This window comes from Apus apus, chromosome 7 (genome assembly GCF_020740795.1).
Source record: "Apus apus isolate bApuApu2 chromosome 7, bApuApu2.pri.cur, whole genome shotgun sequence".
In the NCBI taxonomy this organism is placed as follows: domain Eukaryota; kingdom Metazoa; phylum Chordata; class Aves; order Apodiformes; family Apodidae; genus Apus; species Apus apus.
The window spans coordinates 11,413,383-11,440,844 of NC_067288.1; the positions used below are offsets into that span (position 1 = coordinate 11,413,383).

The following is a 27,462-nucleotide window of genomic DNA, read 5'->3' on the forward strand; positions in this document are numbered from 1 at the left end:
ATCATGCAGATCCCTACAAGCCACCTGGCTTCATTTCAAATGATAAAAGGTTTGATAGTTCTCTTCTTTTAGAAAAAGTCAGGAGCCCATTTGTGTGAGCTTAAACCAGTAAGTTTTCCATTACTTTCAAAAAAACATCTTTCCATTGTGATAAAATGACTGCAGGAGAAGGACCTTAGTTACTGTGCCAAATCTAGGTGGAGGCAGACTGAGCAAACTGGTGTGGGCAGTGAGAATTCATGACCCTGATACAGTGTGCCTACACCATTGCTTTGGAAAGCTGAGATTCTTATTGCAGATTAGTGTCTCTGCAACATTGCAAAGCTTCTGCTAACAGTTTCATGAGCCATAACAGTTGGAGTGCAGCAATGAGTGCTTCAATTGTATTCTGTAATTTGTTTTAAAATTGTCAGAAATTACACAAAACTGTTTCATTTTAGATACAAAATATTTTTCAAATTGAAGTCTGCCTTAAATTGAATTGTGTTTTTCTGTGGGTAGCTAATAATTAGTGTGGGTAGCAGATAATTAGAGTCTATTTTGATCTCTTTTTGAAACAAACAAGCAAACAAAATGACAACCAAAATCCTAAGAAATCAAGAAAATGATTGCTCTTAAGGAATTAGACCTGTACTTCAGTTCTAACCTATTACCGATGACTTAATATTCATGCTGGATCCAGTGGCCTGGATCAGTCTTCTAAAGTTAGAGCAGTAAGCTAAAGACTGAGACCCTGTGTCTTTGATGTGGTTTAAACACTTGCAGAGAATAACAAGTATGGTTTTAATTTGATAAATTCTGAATGCTTTTCTTGTTTTGATCCTTGCAGTTCCGCTTTGGTGGAGATGGTGAGAAGGGCCCAACAATCTCAGCTCAGGAAGCTCAAGCACAAGCTATTCTTCAGCAAGCTAGGGTGAGCACAAGGAGCCTACAAACAAAACTGCCACATGGGTACAGCTCCAAAAAACTTTCCATTTTCTATCATGCAAGATGTGAAGAGCTCTAAGCATCATCTCATCATAGTAGTTATCCTCACGAGCAACTGAGTCGATCATGGGGGCTATTTGCTAATGCATTATGAAATTGTTTTAACATAGAATTTGTATGCTGGCTGGCAGATTTACCTTGATACATGTTGTTTTATTCTGTTTGTTTTCTCAGATTGCTATGAGAGGTCCACCTGGTCCCATGGGACTCACTGGAAGACCAGGCCCTGTGGTATGTAAACAAAACAGAGACACAGGTTTAAGAACACAGTAACACAAGTCCACAGGTCTCATTCTTACTATGAATTCTATTTTGTTAAACCATTAATAGCCTATAAGATACATTTAGAAACATACCAGTTATTAAGTCTTAAACATAGTGCTGTCAAAGTACCAGTGAATCTTCAACTGAGTCTGGAGTTCACATGCTTAATTACATAGAATACAAAATAAATTTCTGCCTACAGATATTAATTTTAATAAATTATATTAACTAAAAGCAGAGCTTACATCAGGAAAACCCAAACAGACAGTCACAACCAATTAAAGCCACTGTTCTCTCCACTGCCAGGGTCAACTCAGTATCTGATTCTTATTTTGTGTAGGACTTGGTTCAGTACCTGCAAGGTCAGTGGGAATCTTTCCACTTCAGGATGCACTAAGCCAAGCCATGAGACCACTTCTTTCTTTGAATGGTCAGGATGGTGAATATAGGAGAACTATCAATTTTCCACACTCTGCAAGTTTGTTTCATATTAAAAACCTACCTTTGGTCATGACCTGTTTCAGAGGTCAGAAATGCAAAAACTGTTTGCACATAAGAGTAAACTCCAGTATGTTGCTTCGCTGAGCCTGTATTCTATGTGAGCATGTCAAGATTGTTTTCTTTATTTTTGTGAGACCACTATTAAGAAAACACCAACTTTGATTAGTTCTGCCCCAGATTTCATATACAGGATCTTACCATTGATGAAGATCTGTTTAGGTCTGTTTATGATTAAAATTACTCTAAAAATCTGTATCATCCTTTAATGAAAGTCAAGAGATGCAGGTATATAGATTTTCTACTTCTTCAGGGACAGATGCACAAAGACCCTAATTAAAACATCACTGACATCCATGACAAGATTAGACAGGGCATTTTTCTTTGCCTATGGTGATCTTTAGGTTGAACAAGACTCTTGTTATTTTCTGTACAACACAGAAATAGATAAAGGTTAAAAGCGGTGACTTTCATTTCTGTTGCCTTTGCTACAGTGAATGCACTTCTGTTTGCACGACTTATGCTCTTACTATGCTCATATTTAGCTCTCAAATATTAATATAGGATAAAGGGTTACATTTCATCCCATTCAAATCCATGGGAGTTTTCATTGGTAACAGAACAATTTTTTTTGCTCACTTAGGCCCAATGTCTAGACAATGATGTATCAGGGTATATCTGCAGATTCCAATGATGAGTTCACACCTCCTAGTGAATAGGTGATTGGTTTTTCTCCCTGTAATGAATGTATATAAATAGAAAGTAACATTCATGTAAAGTTTTTTTATATATATTTAAACAATATGCTTTGCTTTTTTTCATCAAGGGTGGACCTGGAGCAGCAGGTGCTAAGGGGGAAAGTGGTGAACCAGGTCCACAGGTACAATAGTATTGCCTGCTATGTTTGAGCTTGTTTACCTTTAAGAAAATGCACTCATATCACTTAGAAGAAATCAATCCATTCTATGCTTTTTACATGTAACTGAAGAAAAGTAGCTTTTACAAAACTATCCTAATCAAATGCAATAGCTTGATTGTTCAATTTGAAATATGAAAGTAACATATCTATGTAACAAAGAGCAGTTATCACAGGTAGAGTGTCATCACTTGAAAAACCTGTTTTAATATTGTCACTTCAGCCTCTTTTCACTGTTAAATAATCATATGTCATTGGACTCTGATCTTAAAAAATCTCGTAAGGTGAGAGAGGTTGAATTTAGTTGGTAATTAAACAGTGTATTTTCAAGAAAGACGTGACATAGCAAGAGTAAGTCTTTAGGAGTCAGTGCATGCTTTTCTTCTCAGCTTGCTATTTTATCAGCTCCTGTGCAGTTATGTTAAAGAGTGCTGAAACATTTAAATCTTTTAGTTCAAACCTAAAAGTAATAGGGGGTTCTTAAAGAAATCATGATTGGAGTCTCTGAAACAATAATTTGGCCAGATCTCAAGTGGTATCAGGTATTTGCTACATTATTAAGTGCTTATCTTAAAACATGGGCATTCGCATAAGAAAAACAAAGCGGTTAAACAAAGAACCAGTCTGAACAGCTGGGCATTCTTCCAGTTTGCTTACTTAAAATTTAGGTATTTTTTCTCTTCCTACTCAGTATTTTTGGATGCCTGGTCCTTACTATTGCTATATTCACCTGAGGAGGATGCATTTGGATGAGAAATGAGAAAGCTTACACAGAAACATATGCCCAGACAGTCATCAATGGAAGTTACATGTGTTTGAAAAGTGGAATTTGATTTTTCAGTCTGGGGTAATTTGGTTTCCTTCTAGTTAAAACTGTGCTGTGTAAATCTAAGACAGCATGTGAGCTGTTTACCAGCACAACTCAGTTTTGTGTAGAAGTTAGGGATCTGAAACCAGTGCTCCTTAGTTTTCAGCAATTAATTATGTGACAAGTATTTTTGGCATCAGAGGAAGAAGGATTTTCAAACCACAGGACTGAGAGCTTCAAAGTCATGAAAAGAATGTAAGAAGCTTTTATGTTAAAAAGGCCAGTTATGCCATGTGTAGAGCCATCTCATGAAAACAGTGTTAAAACTGGTAGTGCTAAGGCCAGTTTGGATGCTCATTTTCTATTAAAACTAATATGAATCAGGAAACCAGAATCCATCTCCTGGGGAAAAATGCAGCTTTGTATATAAAAAATATATTTTCTTGTTCTTGAGGTGAGATGTTTAACTCCTTGATACAGATGTGATTCTAAGAATTATACTCTTCAAATTCAGGGTCCTCGTGGTGTTCAAGGTGCCCCTGGTCCAAGTGGAAAAGCTGGCAAAAGGGTAGGTAGCATATAGATCAATCCTGCTCTAGGTAAATAGTTTCTATTCAAATATATCTGAATATTAAATTATTCCACTGCATCTTCAAATATTTACTCTTTTGGGTTTTTTCAGGGACGTCCTGGAGCTGATGGTGCCAGAGGAATGCCAGGAGAACCTGGTGCAAAGGTAAATAATAATGAGACCTGAAGCTTTTTTCAGTCTTGGAATGAGCTAGACAGATTTCATGTAGGTACCACAATTTCTTCAAGACCAACCCAAAATCCTTCTTTTAAGTGAAAATACTGAGGTATCAGATAGCTGGATCAGATGCAGGAGTCGAGAATTAATCATCCATTTAAAATCTGGTAATTAATGGTAAGGGCCTGACTTTGAAGTAACTTGATTCTTGGGGCATGATTCCTATCCCTCTGAGTCAGTTTCTAGTTACAGAGTATTGATAGTGGTAAAGTCAGTTTTGCAACTGCAAAGTGCAGCTAGAATCAAGATTTTCATTTCAGTATGTACTTCTTTTTATAAGTAACATAATTACAGCACAGTGAAAAAGTGGGTGTGGCATCTTATCTTGCTTTAGTGCACTAAAGCAAATTTTGTGAGTTTGAGCTAATAATAATATGACTTTCGTTCCATAACAAAAGTGCACATGTAACCAAGGGTAGAAATTAACTTTCAGAGGGAAGGCACAATTTAATGAGTGTTATTTAATGTAATAGTCACTTACTAAAGCTGTGATTTCTTCTTTCCTAGGGTGACAGAGGATTTGATGGTCTTCCTGGCCTCCCTGGTGACAAAGGTAACAGGGTAAGAAAAACATGTATATTTATACAACAACAAATTGATACCATCACAGAAATAATGCACTAAGGACTATGGGGAAGGTTAAGGCAGAATGTTACCTCTTCACACTAATTTTTCTTAGCTAAGGAATTTAAAGTGATTGCTAAAGGAAATAGTAATCGCTAAGGAAATTAGCATGAAGTTTCTGTATAAAATGACATTTTAACCTGCTGAGAAGTTTCTCAAAAAGTGCATTTGTGTATTTTAATTGCAAATAGAATTGTTTAGTGTGGCTTATTCCAACAACTGCAGCTTGAAGAAAGATAGGAGTCAGGTCAGTTAAGCCGGGAAAACTTGAAATAATATTTAAAACAACTAACGTACTTGCTTCTAATGTTATATCAATCTGTAGGATGAGAGACTGCATCTTTCCCTACAGAAGTGTAGAAATAATCAAAGTGGGGGATTTCTGCTTTAAATTATACCCCGAATGCAGATGCTAATAACAACATATGCTACTGAATGTCCCTCCCTTACTGTTGTTCTGGTAAGTGCAATGCACCATAGCAGAAACAGAACCATTCCCACATGTGCTAAAGCTTGATAACCAAGACATGGTTATAGCTCTCACACTTAATTGAGTTAGCACAGTTGCTGCACTTCCTAGAAAATCTAAGGATACTGTTTTCAGTTCTGTTTGAAGTAGGAAGAGAAATTCTAGTGTCATACAGAAATGTCTTGATCCTCTTTCATCGTTGCCTTTTACTTAAAAAGTGTAAAACGCTCAGCGCATCCCGGAATTGAACTCCCGCTTGGTCAGCAGGTGCCCAGCAGAGGGGGCTAGACATTAAGCTGGTGCCACTTCTTCGCTGAAGGCTGAGCAGAAATTGGTTCAGAGGCAGGGAATCTGTGTCTGCTTTGCAACCTGGGGCACTAGAATCGTGTCTGTGAAAGCTTCTAAGTCCTAAAGAATTATTATTTTTTTTTTCCCAAATATTCTATTTGATTTGTATTTCCTAAGCAAATAAAAAAAAACTGAAATAGAAGAACAAGTTTGGGTGGAAATTGCAAAATACTAATTAAAATAATGACTTCCCATCGTTTTTTAATTCCCACTCTTAAAATCATTGCATTTTTGTGTTTCTATGGAAATCTTCTGTAAAAGTACAAACTCTCATCTTTCTGAAAGCAGCTGAATTCAAAGACAGGTCAGATGGCTGTACCTCTTTGGATTCAAATGCACTGAGAGCATATAATGCAAACATTCAGATCTCTTTGGCTTGCAAAAAACAGTACAGAAAGACAAAAGACACACTATTTCCATTTTAGTTATATTTCAGCTGTAAGAGAACTGATGTTGAAAACCCATAATGTTAAACTAGAAAATATAGGACTACTTTTACAATTAGTCAAATTTTAACTATGAGTTGCACATTAGATATCTGCCTGAGGTTAGGCCTCTGTCAAACACAAGCTGTCAGACAGGAGTTACCGGATGACATTCTGTGATTTCCAGTGTAGGGGAGATCAGACCACATGGTGATGGTGTAACATTCCTTTTATCCCCCAAATCCATGACTTTGCACTTCTCTTACTTAGATGCATAACACTTCTCCAGTATAAAAGCAAGACACTATATACTAGAAGAAAAGATCTAAAAAAAATATATATATACTCAGGCTTTAACAGAACATTTGAAAGAAAGAATTGGAGAAATGAAGAACTGAGAATGCTAATAATAATAGGAAGTTTTGTTCTTACTGCATGACAATAGCAGGACACTGAATTCAAGTTCCTAATCTAAGTGGCATATCATTACAAGAGAAAGTAGCCCTAGAGGAAATGAACTATTTCAAATAACTGAAAGCTTAAGTCAGTCTTCATCTCGATATTAGTTGGAAGACACAGAAAAGATCATGTGTCTCCTGATGTCATCTTTCAGGAGTGTCATTTAGCATGTAGAAAAGAACATGCTCTGCCAGCAGATCAAAGAATCATAGAGTGGTTTGGGTTGGAAATGATCTTAAAGATAATCTAGTTCAAAACCCCCTGCATGGGCATGGACACCTCCCAATAGACCAGGTTGCTCAGAGTCCCATCCAACCTGGCCTTGAGCACTTCCAGCGAGGAGGCATCCACAGCTTCTCAGGGTAACCTGTTCCAGTGTTTCACCAGCCTCACAATAAATAATTTCTTCATGTCTAACCTAAGTCTGCCCTCTGCCAGTTTAAAGCCATTACCCCATGACCTGTTGCTACACACCCTCGTAACAAGCCCCTCCCCAGCTTTCTTGTAGGCCCCCTTCAGATTCTGGAAGGCCACAATAAGGTCTCCCCAGAGCCTTCTCCTCTCCAGGCTGAACAAACCTAACTGTCTCAGCCTGTCATTGCAGGAGAGGTGCTCCATCCCTCTGATCATCTTTTTGGGCCTCCTCTGGACTTGCTTCAACAGCTCCATGTCCTTCTTGTGCTGGGGACTCTAGAACTATACACAGTACTCCGGGTGGAGTCTCACAAGAGTGGAATAGAGGGGAGAATCACTTCCCTTGGGCTGCTCACCAGGCTTCTTTTAATGCAGCCCAGCACATGGCTGGCTTTCTGAGCCACAAGCACACACTGCCAGCTTATGCTGAGCTTCTCATTAATCAACACTCCCAAGTCCTTTTCCTCAGGGCTGTTCTCAATCCATTCGTCACCCAACCTGTAACTGTGCTTGGGATTGCCTTGGCCCAGGTTGCACTTGGCCTTATTGAAGATCATGTTGAGTAGTTCTAAAACTTAGCAAAGTATAGAAATTGCTGTATTCGTTTTGCAGGTATGAAAGTGCAGTTCATAGAATTTCTTTCTCTCCCATGCCAACTCAAGTTATGAAAGACAGAAAGGTAATAGAATCAAATAATGACACCCCTAATGTTAGATAACACTAGGTTAAGAAAGCAAGTTACCTAAAATTCGCTGGGAAAGCTTGAAAGAGTAAAGAATGGAGCCACTAAATAGTGATTCCATATATCTCTGCTAGGATCCACAGCAGTGGTCAGGCTCCTTGGAGACACTGATAAAATTAAGGAAAACATCATGAATACTTGGTTGTTGTCCAATGCCAGAAGGAAGTCACAGTCTAAAAACCCACTGCTCAGAAAGAGGTCAGTCAGTGGTGTTTGAGCTATGCAGCACACTAGTTCTCTTTAGAAATGGGGAAAGAAAAATAAATCCTAGAAGTATGGTCCAGAATCTACTGAGGCTCTGCATATATGGACTTGAAAATCCCCAGCCTCTGAGAGGAAGTGTGGAAGTCTGGCTGCCTTCCAAAGCCTCAGACAAATCAGTCCCAAGGCTCTCAGTGACTGGTGCCAGGGTGCATGGTTCTGAAAGGTGGTCAGTGCACTTCACCATGTATAGTCCAGGACCCAGCAGTTGGTTTAACTTCTGATCCATGTACACATGCCTTATTTTACTGACAGTAATACATTGTGGAGGGGAAAGGTGCCTATGAGACAGAGAAAAATGTGGGTAACATTGCCTTTTGTAGTAATAGTTTGTGTATGTTCTGGAGCCAAGCATAGTTACAGAGTGAAATTTTACAAGCACAAATAGTTCATTGTTTCAATAATGTTCATTTGTTTTCATATAACCTAAGATTTGTATCATTGTGTCAAGACATGTTTTGACACATCAGACTTCAGCTAACACATTTGTTTTCATTTCCCTTGCCATCCATTATTGTTTTCAGTAACAGATGTATTATTTTAACGACTTTTCTTATTCCACAGGGAGACCGTGGCCCACAGGGACCTCCTGGCTTACCTGGTGAAGATGGATCAAGAGTAAGTGGCTATTTACATAGTAAAATCTAGAGTGAATCCTCATGTAATGAGAATATGGTCTTGATACATGTTCTTTTTTTCTAAAACTTCTATTCCCTTTGTACAAAACCAGGGAGAAGATGGAGAAGTTGGACCAAGAGGTCTCCCAGGTGAAGCTGTAAGCAATGTTTTCTCATTCTTCTGGTTTTGTTACAAACAAAAGTCACTCTCAGATTTTTTTTTCTTTCTATTGAACTGTTCTGAATTCCAGGTATAAAATTTACTCTGTGTGTGTGTGTGTGTAGATAGTACTAATTCTGGCTGAAGAGCAAACAAATTAACAGGGGTGAAACACTACTTAAAAGATTGGAAGTAAGTCAGGGATATGTTCAGTCAACATACCTTTCAGTATCACAAAGGGTATTTTCTATGCTATTGTGTAAAATCAGTCACTGGAGTCCTTGACATATGAGAATATAAACAAACCCCTGCTTTGAAAATGTTTTCTAAGTATCTATTTATTAGAAAATAAGGCCTGGCTTCTCCTCTTTTTTTCACACTACTGTGCTTCATTGTGTATTTTCACACTTGTGTCACATACAGAACTTCCACTGCTGTCAGTTGGAATTCTGCAGGTGCTGTCACTGCAGAGCAGAATTCTGCATTGCAGTCAAGAAATCAAGCTTCAGAAAGGGGAATTTTACCCTAAGTGTGTGATATACTGCTGCCTACTTGCAAAGTAGGAAGAAGTCACTACAGAGTCAGTCTGCCAGTAATTTATTATTACATCATACATGAGGAGACTGGAGACTTAGTCCTGCCTACCTTAACAGCATGACATGCCACGAATTATGAAAAGCCAAAAGATTATGTTATAGACAAATCTTGCTCACCTTATTTAGGACAATAGCCCTTTGTCTTTTGTGGAATTTTTTACGGGTAAGAGGAATAAATCTGATTTTGGTTTCTGGGGTTCCTTGCATTTATTATAATAAAATTATTAGTAATTTTTAATTATGTATTGAATCTTTACTACAGAAAAAAATCACTGGTTTACATTTAGGATAGTAGTATAGTGTTTGAAAGACCATCATGTTTTCTAAAGACAGGAATACAAACATGTATGCTACTATACAGGTCAGACCTTCAGGCCAAGACACAGCTGAAACTTTAGTGGAAGATGCTGTGCCAGTGTTCTGCACCAGGAAATATAAATAGTTATCTCCTACATTGCTCCAAAGTGACCATACAGTGGCTAAATCAAAGCTTGCCCTTCCACTGACATCCTGTTCAGACATATGAGAGCCTTTAGAAAAATCTGTGATCGGGGAATTTTTTTTTCCTTTCTTTCTGTTTTTCTTCTTTCCTCTTCCACTTTCCCTTCTGTTTCCTTTCTTTTCCCTTCCTGCCCCTCTCCTTTCCTCCTTTCTTCTTTTCTTCCTTTCTTTCTTTCTTTCTTTCTGTCTTTTTAACTGTCTTTCTGTCTGTCTGTCTCCATCTCTCTCACTTTGTCTTTCCTTCCCTACCCCCCCGTGCTGCCTTCCTCTTATCCTTCTTACTCCCTATAACATTCCTTGCTCAGTCTGGCTTCTGGGCCTCCCTTAGTTCAGAAAAAATAAGGCAGGTATTAATAAGGGTTTTTTCTCTTACAGGGTCCACGGGGATTACTGGGCCCCAGAGGGACACCTGGTCCCCCTGGACAACCAGTACGTATGATCTGCTTTGTATGTGCAATTTCCAGAAGAAAAATGGAACTCCACTGAACGTTGCTCATGTTTATATTTTTGTTGTAGGGCATTGCAGGTATCGATGGACCTTCAGGCCCAAAAGGAAATATGGTGAGTAAATAAGCTGGGAATTAAAAAGGAACCCTTTCCACATTGTCTTTTCCCCTCTGCTATGCCATCCCTTCCATTGAATTAAACTTCTTTTGTCGAAATATTCAGATTCAGTATAATCATATATAGAACAGATAAGCCTTTTATTACTTACTTTTCAGCCAAAAGGCCTAACCATGCTTTCTCTCCAGCTCCTTTAGCACCATGGACTCCAGTGCTTAGGTCCTATGTGTGAGCTGTAGCTCTATTAAAAGAAAGGACATGATATTCATTAGCATGAAAAAATATCATACTGGATAGAAAGTTGGTGGTAGACTGTAAAAAGGGAGGAACAAAGATGAGTTTGTATTCCTTTCAGTCCTGACAATGAAGATCTGTAGCACAGAAATGCAAACCTAATGCCCTGGTATTTTTTTGGATTGTAGGGTCCTCAAGGGGAACCAGGACCTCCTGGTCAGCAAGGAATCCCAGGCCCACAAGTAAGTGTGAAATAAGTCTCAAGAAATACAACATAATGTGCAACAAATGTTTAATAAATGTAAATTACTAAAAGGTTAGCTTTTCATGTGCACTACCGATAAAGCTTCAAGGATTTTATAAATAATGCTGGAAATGTGCTGAGGGCAGTGGGAGCAGAGTTTTCAAGTAAGCTTTCAGAGGGATTTTTCATTCAGGAGAAAAATGACTCATTCAGTGTTCCTGGAATGCAGCAGAAATGGCCACACCTGGAGGAGGGTTCTGAATAGGATCTTGTTACAGACCTGCTGCCAGAATAGTGGCTTGTGCAAAAGGCTCACACAAAACTCCTGATCTAACTCATAAGGGGGAAAAAAAAGCCACTTATATTTGCCAGTGTGTTTAACCAGATTAATGAGGGACCTTTAGTAGGGTGAATGTATGTACATTGTTCTTCATGGTTTCTCACACTGGTTTCTTTTTAATAGGGGCTTCCTGGTCCGCAAGGTCCTATTGGACCTCCTGGTGAAAAGGTAAGTTACAGCATTATTCTGGTATTTCACAGTCAGTTCTGTGCAACAACCCTGCTTATGTCCTTAAAGGCTTTGCTATGTTTTCTGGAATAGTAGCCTAAGATCTAAAAACTAGTAGATCTTCCTGAAATCATAAAGTAAATGAATAATCAATGGAGGCCTGTCTTTCCTCTCATACACACCTTTTCACTAGCATAATTTCTTCCCTTAATTTTGGATTAATTTTCTGTTATTAGTTTCAGGATCCCATCTACAACGTTAAACAGTATGTAATTGTGCGTCAATTAATTTCACAGCAAGCTGAGAAAATTATTTTTACTAATCTCTTTTATAATGAAGTTTTACTTACTCAAGTCTAATTCTGTTCTCTTTTTCAAGATTTTTACATAACTGCAGTGTAATTCATACTGTAGTGTGACTTGGTGTTTTTTTTCCTGATCTGTTTGTACATGTTTTTGTGGTTTGAAACATCTTTTGTTAATTGCAAAACTTGACTTTTACACTAATTTTACTTTTCTCCCCTTTTTGCTGAATTCATGCTCTAATGATTACTCTTTGATTTCGCTCCCCTTCATTGTTTAGTATATATATGTTAGGAGAATTTGAAGGACATTTTAGAAAACAATATATTTACTTTTTACCTGCCTGTGTGCAGAAGTATTATGCTAGTAAAATAGGCCAGGTCTACAATATACACATTCCAGAGGCTTTCACAAAGTCCTACCATGTCTTCCAGCTGTGAGTGCTGGCTTCTGTAACCTTTGACCTTTGCCTCTTGATCTTGTTGGTGTCCTCTTATTCCTGAAACTCTAAATAATAGTTACTTTTGTACACTAGAGAATTCTTCCCCACCTTGTGTTGTGTGTGTACATGTTCACAGGGTAATTCCTGAAGCCTGTTCTTTGGTAAACACTTCATTGGAAAAGATGGATGATTTTTTTTAGATAAAGATTGTAAGAACTTGCCTTGTGCTTACATGTTGCATGACAGTATCTTTCTGGGTTTAGTTTTGTTATATTTTTGGTTTATCTATGATATCCATATAAACGGATTTATGTACAACTGCATTTTATACCCTTAGCTCTTTGAGTTAAATGTATTGGATATGGATGGCTTTTTTTCTCTGCTGTTTTTTTTTGTTGTTTTTTTCCATTATTATTATTCTTATAGCAACTCTGCACCTGGAGTAGGTTTTGCAGTTCTTCTAACAGAGATTAAAATACTAAAAAGATTTAAGGTAGTTTGGTTGTTTAGGACATATCAGTCCTCAGGAAGGATTATCCTCCATCACCCTAGCAAATGATGGAATGTTTATTATTGTTCTTAAGAGGTGTCTCTGTTACTGCATTTAGGGACCTCAAGGCAAGCCTGGCCTTCCTGGCCTTCCTGGTTCTGATGGGCCTCCTGTAAGTAACCAAATATTTCATCCCTTGAATGTATAAATGCTTTTACCGAGTAACAAATACTTCTGGATATCTGTGTTGCAAAAAGAAAATGGAGAGTAAAAGTGCTGGTAGTCATAGTTGGCAACAGCATTATATAATCCATCTAAAACGCCTGTATGATTTCAACTATTAAAACTAAGAGAATTACATTTTTGAAGCAGCTGCTAAAAATAGCTGTGGGCTTTTAAAATGTGCCTTCAGGTGATGAAACGCATCTGAAACATCTGCAGAGATGTGTAAATAACCTAACTCACACACAAAAGGCTGCATACTGTTTCACTGTAGTCCCTACTATATCAGTATGGCAAAGCAAATAATCTGTAAAAATGCTGTCTTGTTTTCTGAGGAAATGTAGAATAGACTAGATCTTTCCCTGCTTCCTGACCTAAGGTGCATATTACATGTTTGAGCTGCTTCTTTAATAGTCTACGGCGAGACAAGGTAAACTTGTGATCACTAAGGAATTCGGCCTAGCTCTGAGGATGCACTCTTAGGAGCAGAGAGTGAAACCACCTGAGTGACATTGCTTACAGTTCAGACATTAAATTAAAATAGAACCATTGTTCATAATGACATTGATGTGCACTAGTTTTACTGCATCAAAGGCACAATCTTTTTATACTATCCAGAGCCATCAGACAGTCAGTGTGACTTCTCAGACCATCTCTCTCCTCACCATGCCATTTTCCTGTACAGTTTTTCTCTTAGTTTAAATCTGCATTTCTTAAACTTGACTTTCAGTAGGGTTTTGCTAGGATAAGAACAACTGAACTGACTGCAGGGGTTTCACTGCATAGATGCTTGTATTACAAATGCAGAATTGTACCCCGGGCTCTCACAATACCTCTTTTACCTGCCAAAGTACCATTTTCATGGAGAGTGTTAAATAAGCAATGATAGTCCAGCTGGAAGTCTGTACCTTGAATAATTGTCTAAACATTAGAACTTTCCCTCACCATTTTCTGCACGTTGGGAACAATATTTATTTCCAAACATAATAATTATTTTAGAAAGTACATCTTGTTAAACCTTAAAAGCAGGAGGGAAATGCTGTAAGAGATAATCAGGTGTTAGCACAGGTCTGTACCTGATCCACATCCTACAGTGGTGGGTTGACCCAAGCCAGCAAATAAGCACCCACCCAATCAGAAGGCTGGGTCAGCATTCTATTTCTGCAATAGATTTCACAATCTTTTAAGTAATTTTAGGAATGTCTTAATGATGTAATATTAATTACTCTGCTTGTTTCAAAATCTGAAGTTCAAGTGTTTGAGTAATTGTAGTTTTATAATAAAATGGCACTACTGCAAAATGAGTATTTTTCAAATCAGATAAATTTCTCTTAAATCAGGGTCATCCTGGCAAAGAAGGTCAGTCAGGAGATAAAGGTGCATTGGTGAGTTTTAAAAATTTGACATTTATTTACATAACTTTTAAGAAAACCTTTGGCAGTTTTTCAGCTTTGTAAGACATTTGTTTCTCCAAGAACTATTTAGGAAGATAACAGAAAATCTATGGCACATTCAAAGCACCTATGTGCAAACATTTTTATTATATTCTAAATATTATAAATATACTCATTGATATTGAGATTACTCTTTTAAATTAAAACTAGTTGCGGAGTTGACAGAAAAGGCAATCAGTAGAGGTTGCATACCTTTCATATAGATAATTTGCAAATAGTTTGAGTTTACAATTCCATTGTATAGAGTACCCACTAGGGTTCTTCAGAACCTTGTTTTTTTAAGATTTAAAAATGCATGCCTACACATTGTATTTTTTGGGTCACATTCAATCAGTGACAGTGAAAAGTAATTTCTTTATGAAGCACTGAAGGGTCTTGAGGCTCTTCAAAGCTTTCTGCTTTTTCAATATTGACCCTTATTTATCAAGAATAGCAGCCTTAATAGCTCCTGAAATCAGTTTCAGATGCAGTACTGATTTCAGAGGCAATACTAAAAGGTTGTATTCTGGATAAATATGATTAATGAATTGGACATTTCAGAAAGTGTGATTCCACTGACACCAGCATATTACTGTTTGTCCAACATTTTGTTTTCTGTTAGAGGCTTGTATATTTTATCCTGATTTCTTAAGAAAATACAGCTTACACAACATTTATGTTTTCAAAGTACAGGTCTGTTCTTCCTTATGCCTTTTGAAATTACTGATCAATTTCAGCCAAATTTTCTAGATTTTTTTTTTCTTTTTAAAGATAATCTCAGTCTACAGGCTTTGTGAAAAGACACAGTTGGAAAAGGGGAAAAGACCTTATCCATGGTCTTATCAGGGAAATACTTTATTATCTGTCCATCTCAGACATCAGAGAATCAGCAAAGCAGCTGAGCCTCAGACAAAAATATGTATGTGTCAAGGCTTCCTTGTTTCCACTATTTTCAGAATTCAGTTTCTTTAGACACTGCCAGTGAATTGCATAGTATCAAAGTTTAGCATCTTTGAAATGCTCAGCAAACAATAAATGACAGCATGGTCAGTATTGATAGCGCCATGAGTCTTTCAGCTTTCAAATGTGGAATTTTATTTTGTAATATATTTTTTTTAATAATGGATTTTAATATTATCATTATTTTGAGCTCTACTTTTGACTTCTGTCATCATCATAATTAACATAAACATTTTTCTACGGTAAGACACCACTGGTTTCTGGTTGGCATCTTTTTGTTTGTTTGTTAAATTTTCCAATTACCATTTTTTCACATAATTTATGTTGTAGATATTTCCCAAGGACACAAGTAGAACCAAGCTTATCATTTTATTAATAGTTTTATAATGGCATCGAAGGGTGCCTTGTGATGCCATGACTTTTCTTAGTGGCAGGCAGCCCAGCCACAAGACTGCTGCATTATAGTGAAAGAACAAGGACTAGACTCAGAAGAGAACTGTTTCCTAACTAAGTACTATACAAACAAACAAAGGTTCTTTGCTCCAATATATTTTAGGGGCCTCCAGGTCCTCAGGGTCCCATTGGCTATCCAGGTCCCCGTGGTGTAAAGGTAAGATTGAATTACTGGATTCCTACCCCCACCCCTTTTTGGTGTAAATGCATGTGGGTAATTCTTAATAATCTTTCTTTAGGGAGCTGATGGTGTCCGTGGTCTCAAGGGATCCAAAGGTGAAAAGGTAAATCTGACTGCACTTATTTCCCTTCCCTTTTTCTGTGTTCCTTATTCCACTGCAACATCTGTGCCCTTCATTGCAGTGGGTTTTCTCTTGCAGCAGTGGGTTTATTTTCGCCCTACCCTAAGCATATACCAAGCCCAATTCAAAAATCAGTGACCCTCATGGTTATTTATGCTGATACAAAGTGAATATAAAACCTTCAGTTATTAGAATGTTTTAACTAACTTCTCTCTAAGGTTAAGTAGAGAATTAATAGATACTATAGTGGATATTGAGGAGTTTGTGCATCAGTGAGATTTGTGGTGATAATAGTATTTTTTTATCTGTTTTGATAGTGCTTTAGGCTGGGTTTTGTATTTTTTGTGTACATCTTCCAGTTGCTTTCTAGATTCTAGGTGTTTTTTTCCCAAATCTTTGGCTTTGCCAAAGTGATGGACAGCCCCCATCACACACATAGTTCTACAACCCCTGATAACATTGATTCTGTACGTAGAGCTCCTACTAGAGCAAACACCAACTACTGCAATCTCTACTGACTTCTGATGGTCTGCGGTTGCTGAAATTGTAGCCAGTAGTGATTTAAACTCCCACTTTCCTCAGCACTCAGAATGAGAGACAGGTAAAAAACACCATCAGTCATACCTCCTGACCACACAGGCAAGTTCAGCCCTCTGGCTCTGGTGGATACTGTGGATATACTTATCACTGTCTCTAAAGCAGGAGACTCACTCTTGCCAAAAAGCCTTCATTTCAGCAGTCTTTCAAGCTTAGCTGCCAAGAGCTGCTGTACATTTTCAGATTTTTCAAAATCCCAACTTGTCTACTCATTTTAGAGTTGCTCATTAAATCTAAGCTGAAAAAATAGTGTCTTTAATATCTGCGGAGACTGGGCAGTTAAAAAAACTGGACTCACATTTAAATAAACCTACTGTATCTGTGTGTATATATATATGTATGTATTGATGAATACCGATTTGCATAATCTCCACAATATTTCTGTGTTCCTAAAAATTGATCTCCCAGTTGCAGTAAGATGCTAAACTCTACTGAATACCTTAAAAGATCATACAAAGATATTTCATATATTGTCCTCAGAGTGCTTTCAAGGTCTATTATACAGGCCTTTTTTTAGTGAAATTATTCAGATGCCATTACATGGGGGGAAAGCCCTGTAAGGGACGGAAATAAACTGATAATTCAGGGATGCCTTTGTAGATCTGGAAGGGCTCCAGGGATACCAGAGGAGGTCCATCTCTGCACTGAGCAGTAAATGTCACTACAGCTCTTTAGCTATTTTATTTTTATTAACAGCAGAAGAGGAAATAGAGCATTCAGCTCTCTCCTCCTACATGGAATAAAACCAGCCTCTTGTAGATCTCAAATAGCTGGAACCTCACTGTGAAAGCTGAAGAAGAGTTTTCATTCATTTGGCAGCCAACTTGATCAGTAGTTGGCACGTGGACAGTCTTTGCTGATATGTTGGAAAGCGTTCTCATATAATTATTACTGTCCATGGCCACAACTGAGCAACTTTAACAACTTATCTGCACTCTGCCTTTTTCACCTCTTCCTAAATGTTAAGAAAGACCACCATGACATTTTAAGTTATGCAATATAAGATGACCATATAAACCTTAGTTGCCCCAGCTAGAAAGCATGTGAAACCTGCTTTCAGAATGGTTTTTAATATGTATTTTTTCAATGAATCGTGATGACATACTTAATCTTTTTTTACATCAACACAAACTATTGAGAAATTATATTTGCTTATCTCATTTTTTTTGTTTTAATTATATTGTCTCCTCACCTTTTTTGAGCCTTTTACAACTAGCAATTCTATTTCTATCACCCTTTACTAGTGTAAGTTATTGCATGAAGCATAACAACTTTTGAATAGAGTCAAAATGGCGTTAGCCTTGCAATCTGTCTCAAGTGTTGATAAGGGAGAAGAAAAAGCTTTTGTGGGCTCAATAATGCAAAATGCAAACTCATTTTTGGAAATTCAGTATGAAATATAAAGCCTTTCCTGTTGTGTTTTGTGGGGGTTTTTTCAGTAATGTGGAGCCCAGTATCACTTTTTCCTGGCTTTATTGATGGTTCAAGTATTACTCAGATTCTAAGTCAGCATTATCACTTCAGTATATAGAAAACCTAACATCGTAGTACAACATCTTACTATGTGCTCATTCATCAGAAAGACCTTTGCTCTCAGGATAGAACTAAGTATCAGCTAAAAATGCAGTCCATCATGTTTGTTGTCTGGATATTGGAACAGTAGTTGTATGATGAGTTAGATTAAGAAAGTGAGAACCAAAAGCTGAACAGTTATGCTAGAGCAAGTCATGAACAATTCAGCTGAAGTACTCTGGAGATTTTTGTTTGAATCTAAACTAACTCATACAGATGTAAATGAAGGTGTCTGAGTACTGTCTGCTTTGTACTTCAGCATGGAGACCTATTAAAATTCTTGGAGTAAATTCTCTGCCAAAATCTGCTAGGCAGTAAATAAGTAATTCTCTCTAGGACTAACAAGAATGTGCACCTCTTTTGCCAGTGCATATGGGTTTAAGCTTAATGTCCATAATTTTTTCTACTTCTTCAATTGTGTCAGCCAATGAGAGTTGAGCATGGCTGAGTATTGCTGGTTATCAAACTACTGTATAGAAATGATTACTCATTCTTTTAGGTGATGAACATTAATATGTGCCTTTTTTTCTTTTTATTAAGATGTCACAACCAGCCAGGTTTTTTTATTCCTTTCATTATACTATTAAGACACTAATGCAAAAGAAAAATTAATTACATGGGAGGTTCTGCTATTAAAAAGAATAGCACTGAATAATTTGCCACCCAATTTTAGTTAATTGAATAGATGACCTTATTAAAAAGAGTGATAATCAAAAAAGTGTAGGAGTTAAGAAAGGACTTTACATGATAATTCGTAATAAAACAGAAGAATCATTTTGTCTCTATCTTTAAACAGATAATAAACAGCTTTAAAGAGCTGCTATCAAGGTCTATTATACAGGCCTTTTTTTTGTGAACTGTCAAACTAAAAAGTCATTCTGTATAGTGCACTGATTCACTTTCTCTAAAATAGCCATAGTCATATTAGATTTTTCTTGTGTCTGAAGTTTTCTCGTTGCCTATAGAAATTTTGTCTGTTCTGAATGTGTTTTTTTATTTTGACTGCAGAAAAAAAAATCCATTCTATTTCTGAAAGTCACTACATACATTTCTGCCTTTTTTAGGGTGAAGATGGTTTTCCAGGATTTAAAGGTGACATGGGTCTTAAAGGTGACCGGGTAAGCACTTATTCATAGCTCATATGTTGTTCAAAAGTTTAAGTGTTACTATTTTGAAAGGATCAATGAAGTGAACAAATTAATTTAAATTACAAAATAATTTAAAATCTAGTAGCTTAAAATATTTCAATTCCCTGTACATGCACAGATTTGAGCCAGAGATTTGGTTCTTGTGAATCAATAGGGGCACAGTTATAAAGAGGAAGCATATGTCAGTCTTGGATGCTCTTTTCACTAAGCTTCTTCCTAGGGAATCTTCTTTTCCAGCTTCCAAGACCTCCAGTATTTGCCTGAGGAAAATTAAAACTATCCAGGATAAAGATGTTTTCATTCCAACATAGAATCTTGCAAATCTCTGCTGAAAGGTTGTTTATTTAGCCCAATGGGCACTTACTTCCTTTCATAGCAAGTGTTGTGGAGGTTTTAAAAAAACTTCTCAGAAGAGGATCCTGGCTTATATCTGTTGTCTGTATAGATAAAGAACTGTGAAGATGGTATCCACATCACTACTTAGATACAGGCATTTTTCTTTGTATGGACTGTCAGAGTTCCCTCTCAGGAATTTCAGGGAGACCAAATACAGTTTTCCAAAAGCAGCTCTCTTCAGGCAAGGTGACTGGGCTCTTACACTTGTGAAAGTAAGATTCAGTGCCTGATGCATTTATTTGCATTTATATAATGAACAAAAATAGTGGTATTTTCCTACTTGGAAATTGGACAGGGCTTTGAGCCACCTGCTGTAGTTGAAGATGTTCCTGTGCATTGCAGGGGGTTTTACATTGATGACCTTTAACTGTCAGCCTTTCAACTGAAACCATTCTATGATCCTATGATTCTAATCTTTATTTATGTTTACTAAAAACTCATTTTCAAGTAATTTTAGGTAGTCTTTCTAATGTATGCATAAAGGCAGTTTTCCTTATTTATAAGGTTGTTCTTAATTTAGGGAGAAGTTGGTCAACCAGGTCCACGAGGAGAAGATGGCCCAGAAGGTCCTAAAGGTCGAGCAGGTCCTTCTGGGGACCCAGGTGCTGCTGGCCCAGCTGGGGAAAAGGTCAGTAGCCAGACAGCAACATAAACATGTAATTGCCTCATGACATAGATGGAGCCCATGATCTTTACCACTAAAAAAAACAAGCCTCCAGATATGCAAAATCTTTAGTTATCTAACAGTGGCTTTTATGAGACACTACTACAGCATACCAGTGGAGTTCACATTTGAACAAGTATTGGGAATCATTATTGTTTAAGTACTCCACTGGCATGTAAGGCAGCTAAATTATCATCCCAAATTACATACAGCGCAAGCCAGCTAAGGAAAATATGATGCAAAGAAAACAGTTGGGCATGAAGGAGGATAAATGTTCTGCTAGACAGTGAATTAATAGAGTCATATTATGACAAATTGTTTCATGAAGATTGTTTTCTGGTATAATTTGGTAATTTTATATATTTCTGGTAATATCTGGTATAAGAAGGGTCACATTACCTACAATATTTCTACATTCTTCAGACAGAATTGTATTTTTTCATGACAATCCTTGCTTTTTGTATCACTGAGCTGACAAAAATGCAGAAATTTATATTGTTGTCATGATATCTGCAGTATAATGAATTGACTGAGGACATCTACAAAATATCGTGTCTTTCTCAAGTGTTTATAACTGAGTAAAAACACCAAAGTAAACCAAACCAAACCAAATTTTGTAAGTTCTTAGTTTTCAATTATGAATTTGAGTTATTTTTAAGTCTTCTTACTCAAATTACTCAATGTGAATATAGGTTAATGTTTTCAAGCATTTGTCCTCCACTGTAACATATATGGGACTTTCACAGTCTCACAAATCCAGAATCTGAAGCCCTAAATATCAGAGGTTATTTGAAAAAGTACTGGTGTTGATAACACTCTTATTTGGGCTTGGAATCATTAACACAAAATTTTCCCTTTTCTACAAATATTTATAACTCTTCTTGCCCGTTGAAAGTCAGACAGCTTCCGTGGATATTCTGTGGATACTTGACTAGAACGGAGTGGGTCAGAGGAGAATTCTATGATGTTGGTCCTTTGGTATTTATTTTAGCTCAAAGCCCTTCCTTCTTGACACCCACCATTGGTTAATGTCAGTGTTGATCAGACTGATCACCCTGATGTCTTTTCTATACATAGCAATGTAGTAATACTTGTTGACAAATCTATTGTCAGCAAATACTGGGGTATAATTTATCTTAATCTCAAACAGTTTTGAATTATTCAAGAAAAAAGTTGATTCTTCAAATGCCTATTCATGAAAAATCTGTGGAAAATGAAGCAGCCATCACACAATATACATTAAAAAGGATTTCTTCCCAGTTAAACCTATTAACATGTTGATTTCCTTGAGAATGCTAATAGTATAATGAGCTCAGCCCCACATCACTACAGCACTTCAGGGAGGAAAAATAGAAGACAATGAGGTTTTGGCTTTGCTGAAATAATTCATAGGAGAGGTATTTTTATTTAAATTTAAGGAACTAACCCCACTGGTGATTAATAGTTTAGATGAGAAATTTATTTCATTTAATATTATATACCATGAAGTATCATCACTCAGAGTTGTGGAAAAAATATTTTTTATAGAAGTTTTCTGAACCACTAAGGAGGATAAAAGAAAATGTAACACTGCCTTCTTATTGCAGGGTAAGCTTGGTGTACCTGGATTGCCAGGATATCCAGGAAGACAAGGTCCAAAGGTGAGCTGTAAATGAGTTGTATATCTTCTGCTTTGACATTTGTCACATTAGCTGTTATTTTATTGGTGTATTGGAGGAAGCAGGGTGTGGGCATTTCTTTCTTGACAATCATGTTCTGAAGTAAACTCTTTTAAAATGTTGGATCCCTCTGTCAGGCTTTTTAAGGAGCACTGCCTTTTCTGGTCATAACTCTGCTGCCTTCAAACCTTTGCCATCCTCTCATGAGTTGTAGTTTCATGTGAGCATCAGACTGGCATGCATTAAATAACTTGCAAATGAAGGAACTGCTGATATGCTTGAAAGAGTATAAGCATTATACTGATCACTAAATAGATGCTGATTAGTGATGGGAATTTTTCGTGTGGTACGAGGATTCCAATTGTGTCATTACTGTTTTTTCCATAGAATAAGTCATATTTCTTTGAAACGTATAATTTATATTCTGAAGAATGCTTATTCATTGAACACTCAGTGTTCAAAACCATCTATGGGAAGTATTCATGAAAACTATTCACTTTGACAGACATTTTCTTGCTTCTGTTTCCTAACTCAAATGTTTGAGATTTCAGTCTCTCTTTTTGTTCTGCTTTAGAACTGTCTTTTATAAAGTCTAAGATCAAAGAGGTTTTACATTATTCAGTTCTCAGAAGAAAAATTATGTAAGTCTTAAAGTAAAAGTTGATTTATTCTTTTTCAGCAAAGACTTGATCCAGAATTTCATTATATTAATTTCGCATCACATTAAAATTGAAAACAGTTCTCAAGCTGAATTCGCTATTTGTTCTTCTAATTTGTCACTTCAACTTCCAAGGAAAACTAGTAACAGCTACAATACATCAAGTCACTAGAGACTTGTTTTGGAACTTACGCACAGTCCAGTTCAAATTAACATAAAGGAGAGAGAAAAAAAAAGAAACAGCAGAAAAAACACATTAGCTGTGTAAAGCAAATAAGGAATATTGTCCCAGTATTGTCAAGAAGATTCACACTGTTCTTTTTGTTGTCACTTGCTTGCTTTTCATTATTTTTCTTCTGAGCATTGTTCTTAGAGGTTGCTATTATCTGATAATTTTCACTAATTTTCACTCTCTAAATTAACACGATTGCAAAAAGTACTGTATATATAAGATACTTACAAACCAACTCGTGCTTATAAATGCCCTGTCATTAGACTTTGTTTTTTCCTCTGGCCTTTTAATTACAAAGAACATGCTTCGGCTTCACAGAATAGAATTTTCGCAGTTTTGTTCAGTTTTTAATTATAACGAGTGAAAAATTAAAAAGGAAATAAAAGGAAGAAAGAAAAGAAAATCTCTTACCTTTCTCCCACCAGTGGCTATCAGTCATGTTTTCATTGGAATTGGTGTCAGTGAAGTTGTACTGCCCTTAAGTCATTAATGGATAAAGAAAGAGAGAGAGGAAAAAAAGGAAAAATATTTAGTGCCATTTCCAAGAAGAGCAGCAAGAAATTATCTTTTAAGTTTTTGTTATATGCATTTTATTTGCCACTAAAATACTAATAGCAAGCTGCACAGATACAGGGACATTATCACGGCAGGGAGTATGGCCAGCAGCTTTAGTGGCTGACCAAACCCTGCTTTGATTTTCATCTCCAGTCATTTAAAAGTATATTTTATCAAGTCTATCACCTCTTTGACCCCAAGTCCCTTATGACAAATTACCACCTTGGCAGGTAACTAGTCTCCTGTCCCTCTGGACCTGTATACCAGCAATAAAGAAAACATTACTGTTCAGATTAGGCTGGCCAGTCAGGAGGAAAGGGGAGAAAAAAGCACACATAAAAATCAGATGTATCAGTTAAATGAAACTGGCCAATGGTCAGCCTACAATGAATAAAGCACCTGAAGTAATTTACAGCTCAGCAAAGTGAATAGAGGACCACTGTTCAGATGTGGCAACACCTTATGGTTCTTTAGAATGAAGTTATTTTGTAAAAGAATTGCTATACTGTGAAGCAACAAGGCCTTGTTTGTTCATCTTCATTATGATACAGTTAGTTCTAGTGGACTGGTACTGATTTTCTTTCCTCCTGTTAAAAATATTGCAGATTTAATGAATACTTTATTGTCTAATAAGATGACAAATAATATCTTTTGTATACACTGATTTCTTTAATGCATTCTGGACTTGAGGCATTATGGTAAGTTAACTTACAGCTATTCATCAGAGCTGTCACACATGCAAGTTTGATGTATACAGTGTACATGACTTTGGAGGTGTGCTTTACATGTAAATTAAATGTTGGCTATACTACTGTTTTGCTATTGATATCTGAAATTTGCATTGATTTCTTATTTAGGGCTCAACTGGTTTCCCAGGATTTCCAGGTGCCAATGGAGAGAAAGGTGCAAGGGTATGATAATTCATGCTTGCGTGACACTTAGTTCACTCTTGGAACTTAACACTATGAGAAGTCACTGAAACCTAAGAAAACAATTTAATCACTAAAGAACTATAAAAACAAGCTTTTCAGATTTAATGTGAGCATCTACAGTTTTGTAAAACAGGACATATTGAGGCACTAGTTTTCATTCTTTAAGGTATCAATCTCTATACACAGGAACTCTAGACACTTTCTCACTAAGTATGATACCACAATTATATGTTTGAAACAGAGACAATAAATCACCTTTGCTGGGGCATCTTTTTGACAACACAGCTGAGCGAGCTGGCAAGGACTATTTTCCCGTGTCCCAGTAATTATTCTGCTACCATGCAATTTACCCTCAAGAAAACTGAACTTGTATTTCATAAGTATTCTGGTTTTCCACAAGCTTCTTTATAGGCTGAGCTTTGACAAGATGAAGAACGTGTACTATTACATATTTTTAAAAATAGATGTAAAATGATACCTTTTGCTGCTTTGTTTACTTGAAGCAGGTGAGGGGCAATCTGTTATGCATATTCTTCAAACTGTAAAAATGAAATATATATTAGAAACAAGGTCATTGTGCTGTTGTCTCTGAAGCTTGTTCACAGCAGAACATATTGTTAGGAAGATGATGAAATTATGAGGATATGTCAGAATTCATAGATGATAGCAGCTTGAAGTCAAACTGAATACATATCGTAGTTCTTAATAATCCATTTTAATTTGCAGCATGAAAACAAGCAGATATTCAGTATTTTAAGAAATTCATGAAGATTAAATGTATTAAATCCAATTGTGTTTGTGTTGCTTATATATGGTTTAAATTGTTCTTGTATTATTTTAGCTATGATTTATTGTTATGGACAGACACTAGCAATAAAATAATCTTCAGTTCATCCTTGTTGGGACAAGTGACACATGACTGATAATCAAGATACCAGAGTAAAAAAATTAAACAAAACTATAACATCAAAGAGCAGACTTAAAATTACGAAAATCTAATTATACTGATCCATTATCAGACCTTCACAGAGCTTTCAATTCAGCTAGAGTGCTAACCACATAATTAATACTATCAATCTGCATCCATGCTTAAATGTTATGTTGATCATCAGTGAGAAAATAACTTGGCTTTGTAATGTGAATCAGGTATTATTATTAATCTTGCCTAACAGGATATTATTGTATTTTATGCTACCACACACTGCTACTAGGAAAGACAGTCATTGTCTCTGACGAGCCAACAAGTTGTGTAGCAACTTAAGAACAAACATAATTTTAATTTTGATAAGTGAAATAAAATCAACATTAAGAAAAGACACAAGAAAACCAGTGTGTGCATTTGATAGGCTTCCAATAAAAGCAAGCTTTATGCTAAAATATCTCTTCTGATTTTCTATTGCTGTTGTGTTTACCTCAGAGATTAGAAACTATGGCTCATCAGGTTCTTTTTTGTACCTGAATAATACTGTATTGAATTTTAAGCTTCTTTGCATTACAGTGCAAAGTGATACTAAAGCTGAGCCTAAAGACAGAAATCTCATATGTATGATTAGGAGATATACTGAAGCAAAAATTAAGAGCTAATATTTTGGCAAGTTCTTTATCTCTGTGCAAGTGTGCAGAATCTTGGTAGGTACTTCAGTCCCTATTTCTGTTATAAAAAAAATAAAATAGACTTGCTCTTTCTTTGCTCTGTTAAGCTGTGGAGCTCTCCATGGGAACCTGGGAAATTTGTCTTCAAGGCTATTACTACATTGGGAATTATGCTAAGTCCTTTAGACTACTGCTGAGGCACTCCATTGTGTGCCATCTTCACTACTATTTTAAAGTAGTTTAAAATGTTCTAATGCCTATGACAGAACCTGACTCTGAGGCAAATTTAGTGCATTGAGCTACAAGTCCCAGTGAGCTCAGTAAGATAATAAATTTTATCAACGACCATGATTCTGTAAATTGAAATGTGAAGTACATACTTAAAGACAACATTTAAACCTAAGGGAGTTGCACTCTGTCCCCACTTCAGTAAAAAAAACCCTTTATCTCACAATTAGTGTCTGCTAAGATGATTTCTGTGAACTTTTCTCTGCAGGGATTACATGGCAAACCAGGCCCTAGAGGACAGCGAGGACCAACAGTATGTACTTTTGCTTTGCAATTTGAGGCTTCTCTGTATTGATTGCCTCAACTATAGTGTGAAGATTTTGATTTTATTATACTATCTAATAAGTGCATCTGTATTAAATTGACAGGGTCCAAGAGGTTCAAGAGGTCCCAGAGGTCCCACTGGCAAACCTGGTCCAAAGGTAATTGTCAAGCACACTTACAGATTGGCTACAGGCTGCTTCTTTTAAATAAAATTGACATCTAATCTTTGAACATATTGTCTTTCCTTTCTAGGGTACTTCAGGCAATGATGGTCCTCCTGGCCCACCAGGTGAAAGGGTATGTGAAAGCTATTTATGTGCATGTTGGTTGTCCCACTCTCTAGCAGTATGGTTTGAGGGTGGCAGGGCTGGTTTATTTTTTATTCTCCCTCTCATGTCTTTTTCAACCAGAGTAACCAGAACTATCAAAACCTCAATTCCAATGATGCTTTTCAAAAAGTTATGAATAGGGTGGCTGTTTTCTCAAAGCTCAGTTTTGTACAAATAGGATACAGAGAATACATACACTTTTCATATAATATCCATTCACTCAGGCCATCTCCAGAAGTTTCTTTGTTGAAGCAGCTTTTTTTTTTTTTTTTTTTTTTTTCTGATCAGCTAAGACTTCCCTTCAATCTACTTCCTGCATGCTTGAGGAATCCTATAGTGCTTGTTAAAATAAAATTTTTCTGCTTGCTATTGCATTACCAATCAATACTCACATCCAATATACAGTCAGCCCATTACACAGCAGTATATAGAAAAACAATATTAATAAATTAGATTTGTAATAGCAGCACTTGAAAACCAACAGATACTTTAAGTGGACATGCTCTCTACCAAAGTATTTTTGTA

At 36.6% G+C, this 27,462-nt stretch overlaps 1 protein-coding gene across 3 annotated transcripts in view; it reads left to right on the forward strand.

Annotated features, from left to right (window-relative positions):
* Window positions 1–27,462, forward strand: part of COL11A1 (collagen type XI alpha 1 chain) — a 135,314-nt gene that overhangs the window by 54,145 nt on the left and 53,707 nt on the right. For all 3 annotated transcript variants that reach the window (XM_051625101.1, XM_051625100.1, XM_051625099.1), the window contains 23 exons: window positions 830–913; window positions 1,162–1,218; window positions 2,576–2,629; window positions 3,988–4,041; window positions 4,156–4,209; window positions 4,789–4,842; window positions 8,588–8,641; window positions 8,754–8,798; window positions 10,273–10,326; window positions 10,414–10,458; window positions 10,884–10,937; window positions 11,403–11,447; window positions 12,800–12,853; window positions 14,244–14,288; window positions 15,853–15,906; window positions 15,989–16,033; window positions 19,285–19,338; window positions 20,285–20,392; window positions 22,015–22,068; window positions 24,389–24,442; window positions 26,553–26,597; window positions 26,713–26,766; window positions 26,861–26,905. In XM_051625101.1, coding sequence (XP_051481061.1) covers window positions 830–913; window positions 1,162–1,218; window positions 2,576–2,629; window positions 3,988–4,041; window positions 4,156–4,209; window positions 4,789–4,842; window positions 8,588–8,641; window positions 8,754–8,798; window positions 10,273–10,326; window positions 10,414–10,458; window positions 10,884–10,937; window positions 11,403–11,447; window positions 12,800–12,853; window positions 14,244–14,288; window positions 15,853–15,906; window positions 15,989–16,033; window positions 19,285–19,338; window positions 20,285–20,392; window positions 22,015–22,068; window positions 24,389–24,442; window positions 26,553–26,597; window positions 26,713–26,766; window positions 26,861–26,905 — 1,266 coding nt within the window. The remainder of the gene's footprint in view (window positions 1–829; window positions 914–1,161; window positions 1,219–2,575; window positions 2,630–3,987; window positions 4,042–4,155; window positions 4,210–4,788; window positions 4,843–8,587; window positions 8,642–8,753; window positions 8,799–10,272; window positions 10,327–10,413; window positions 10,459–10,883; window positions 10,938–11,402; window positions 11,448–12,799; window positions 12,854–14,243; window positions 14,289–15,852; window positions 15,907–15,988; window positions 16,034–19,284; window positions 19,339–20,284; window positions 20,393–22,014; window positions 22,069–24,388; window positions 24,443–26,552; window positions 26,598–26,712; window positions 26,767–26,860; window positions 26,906–27,462) is intronic.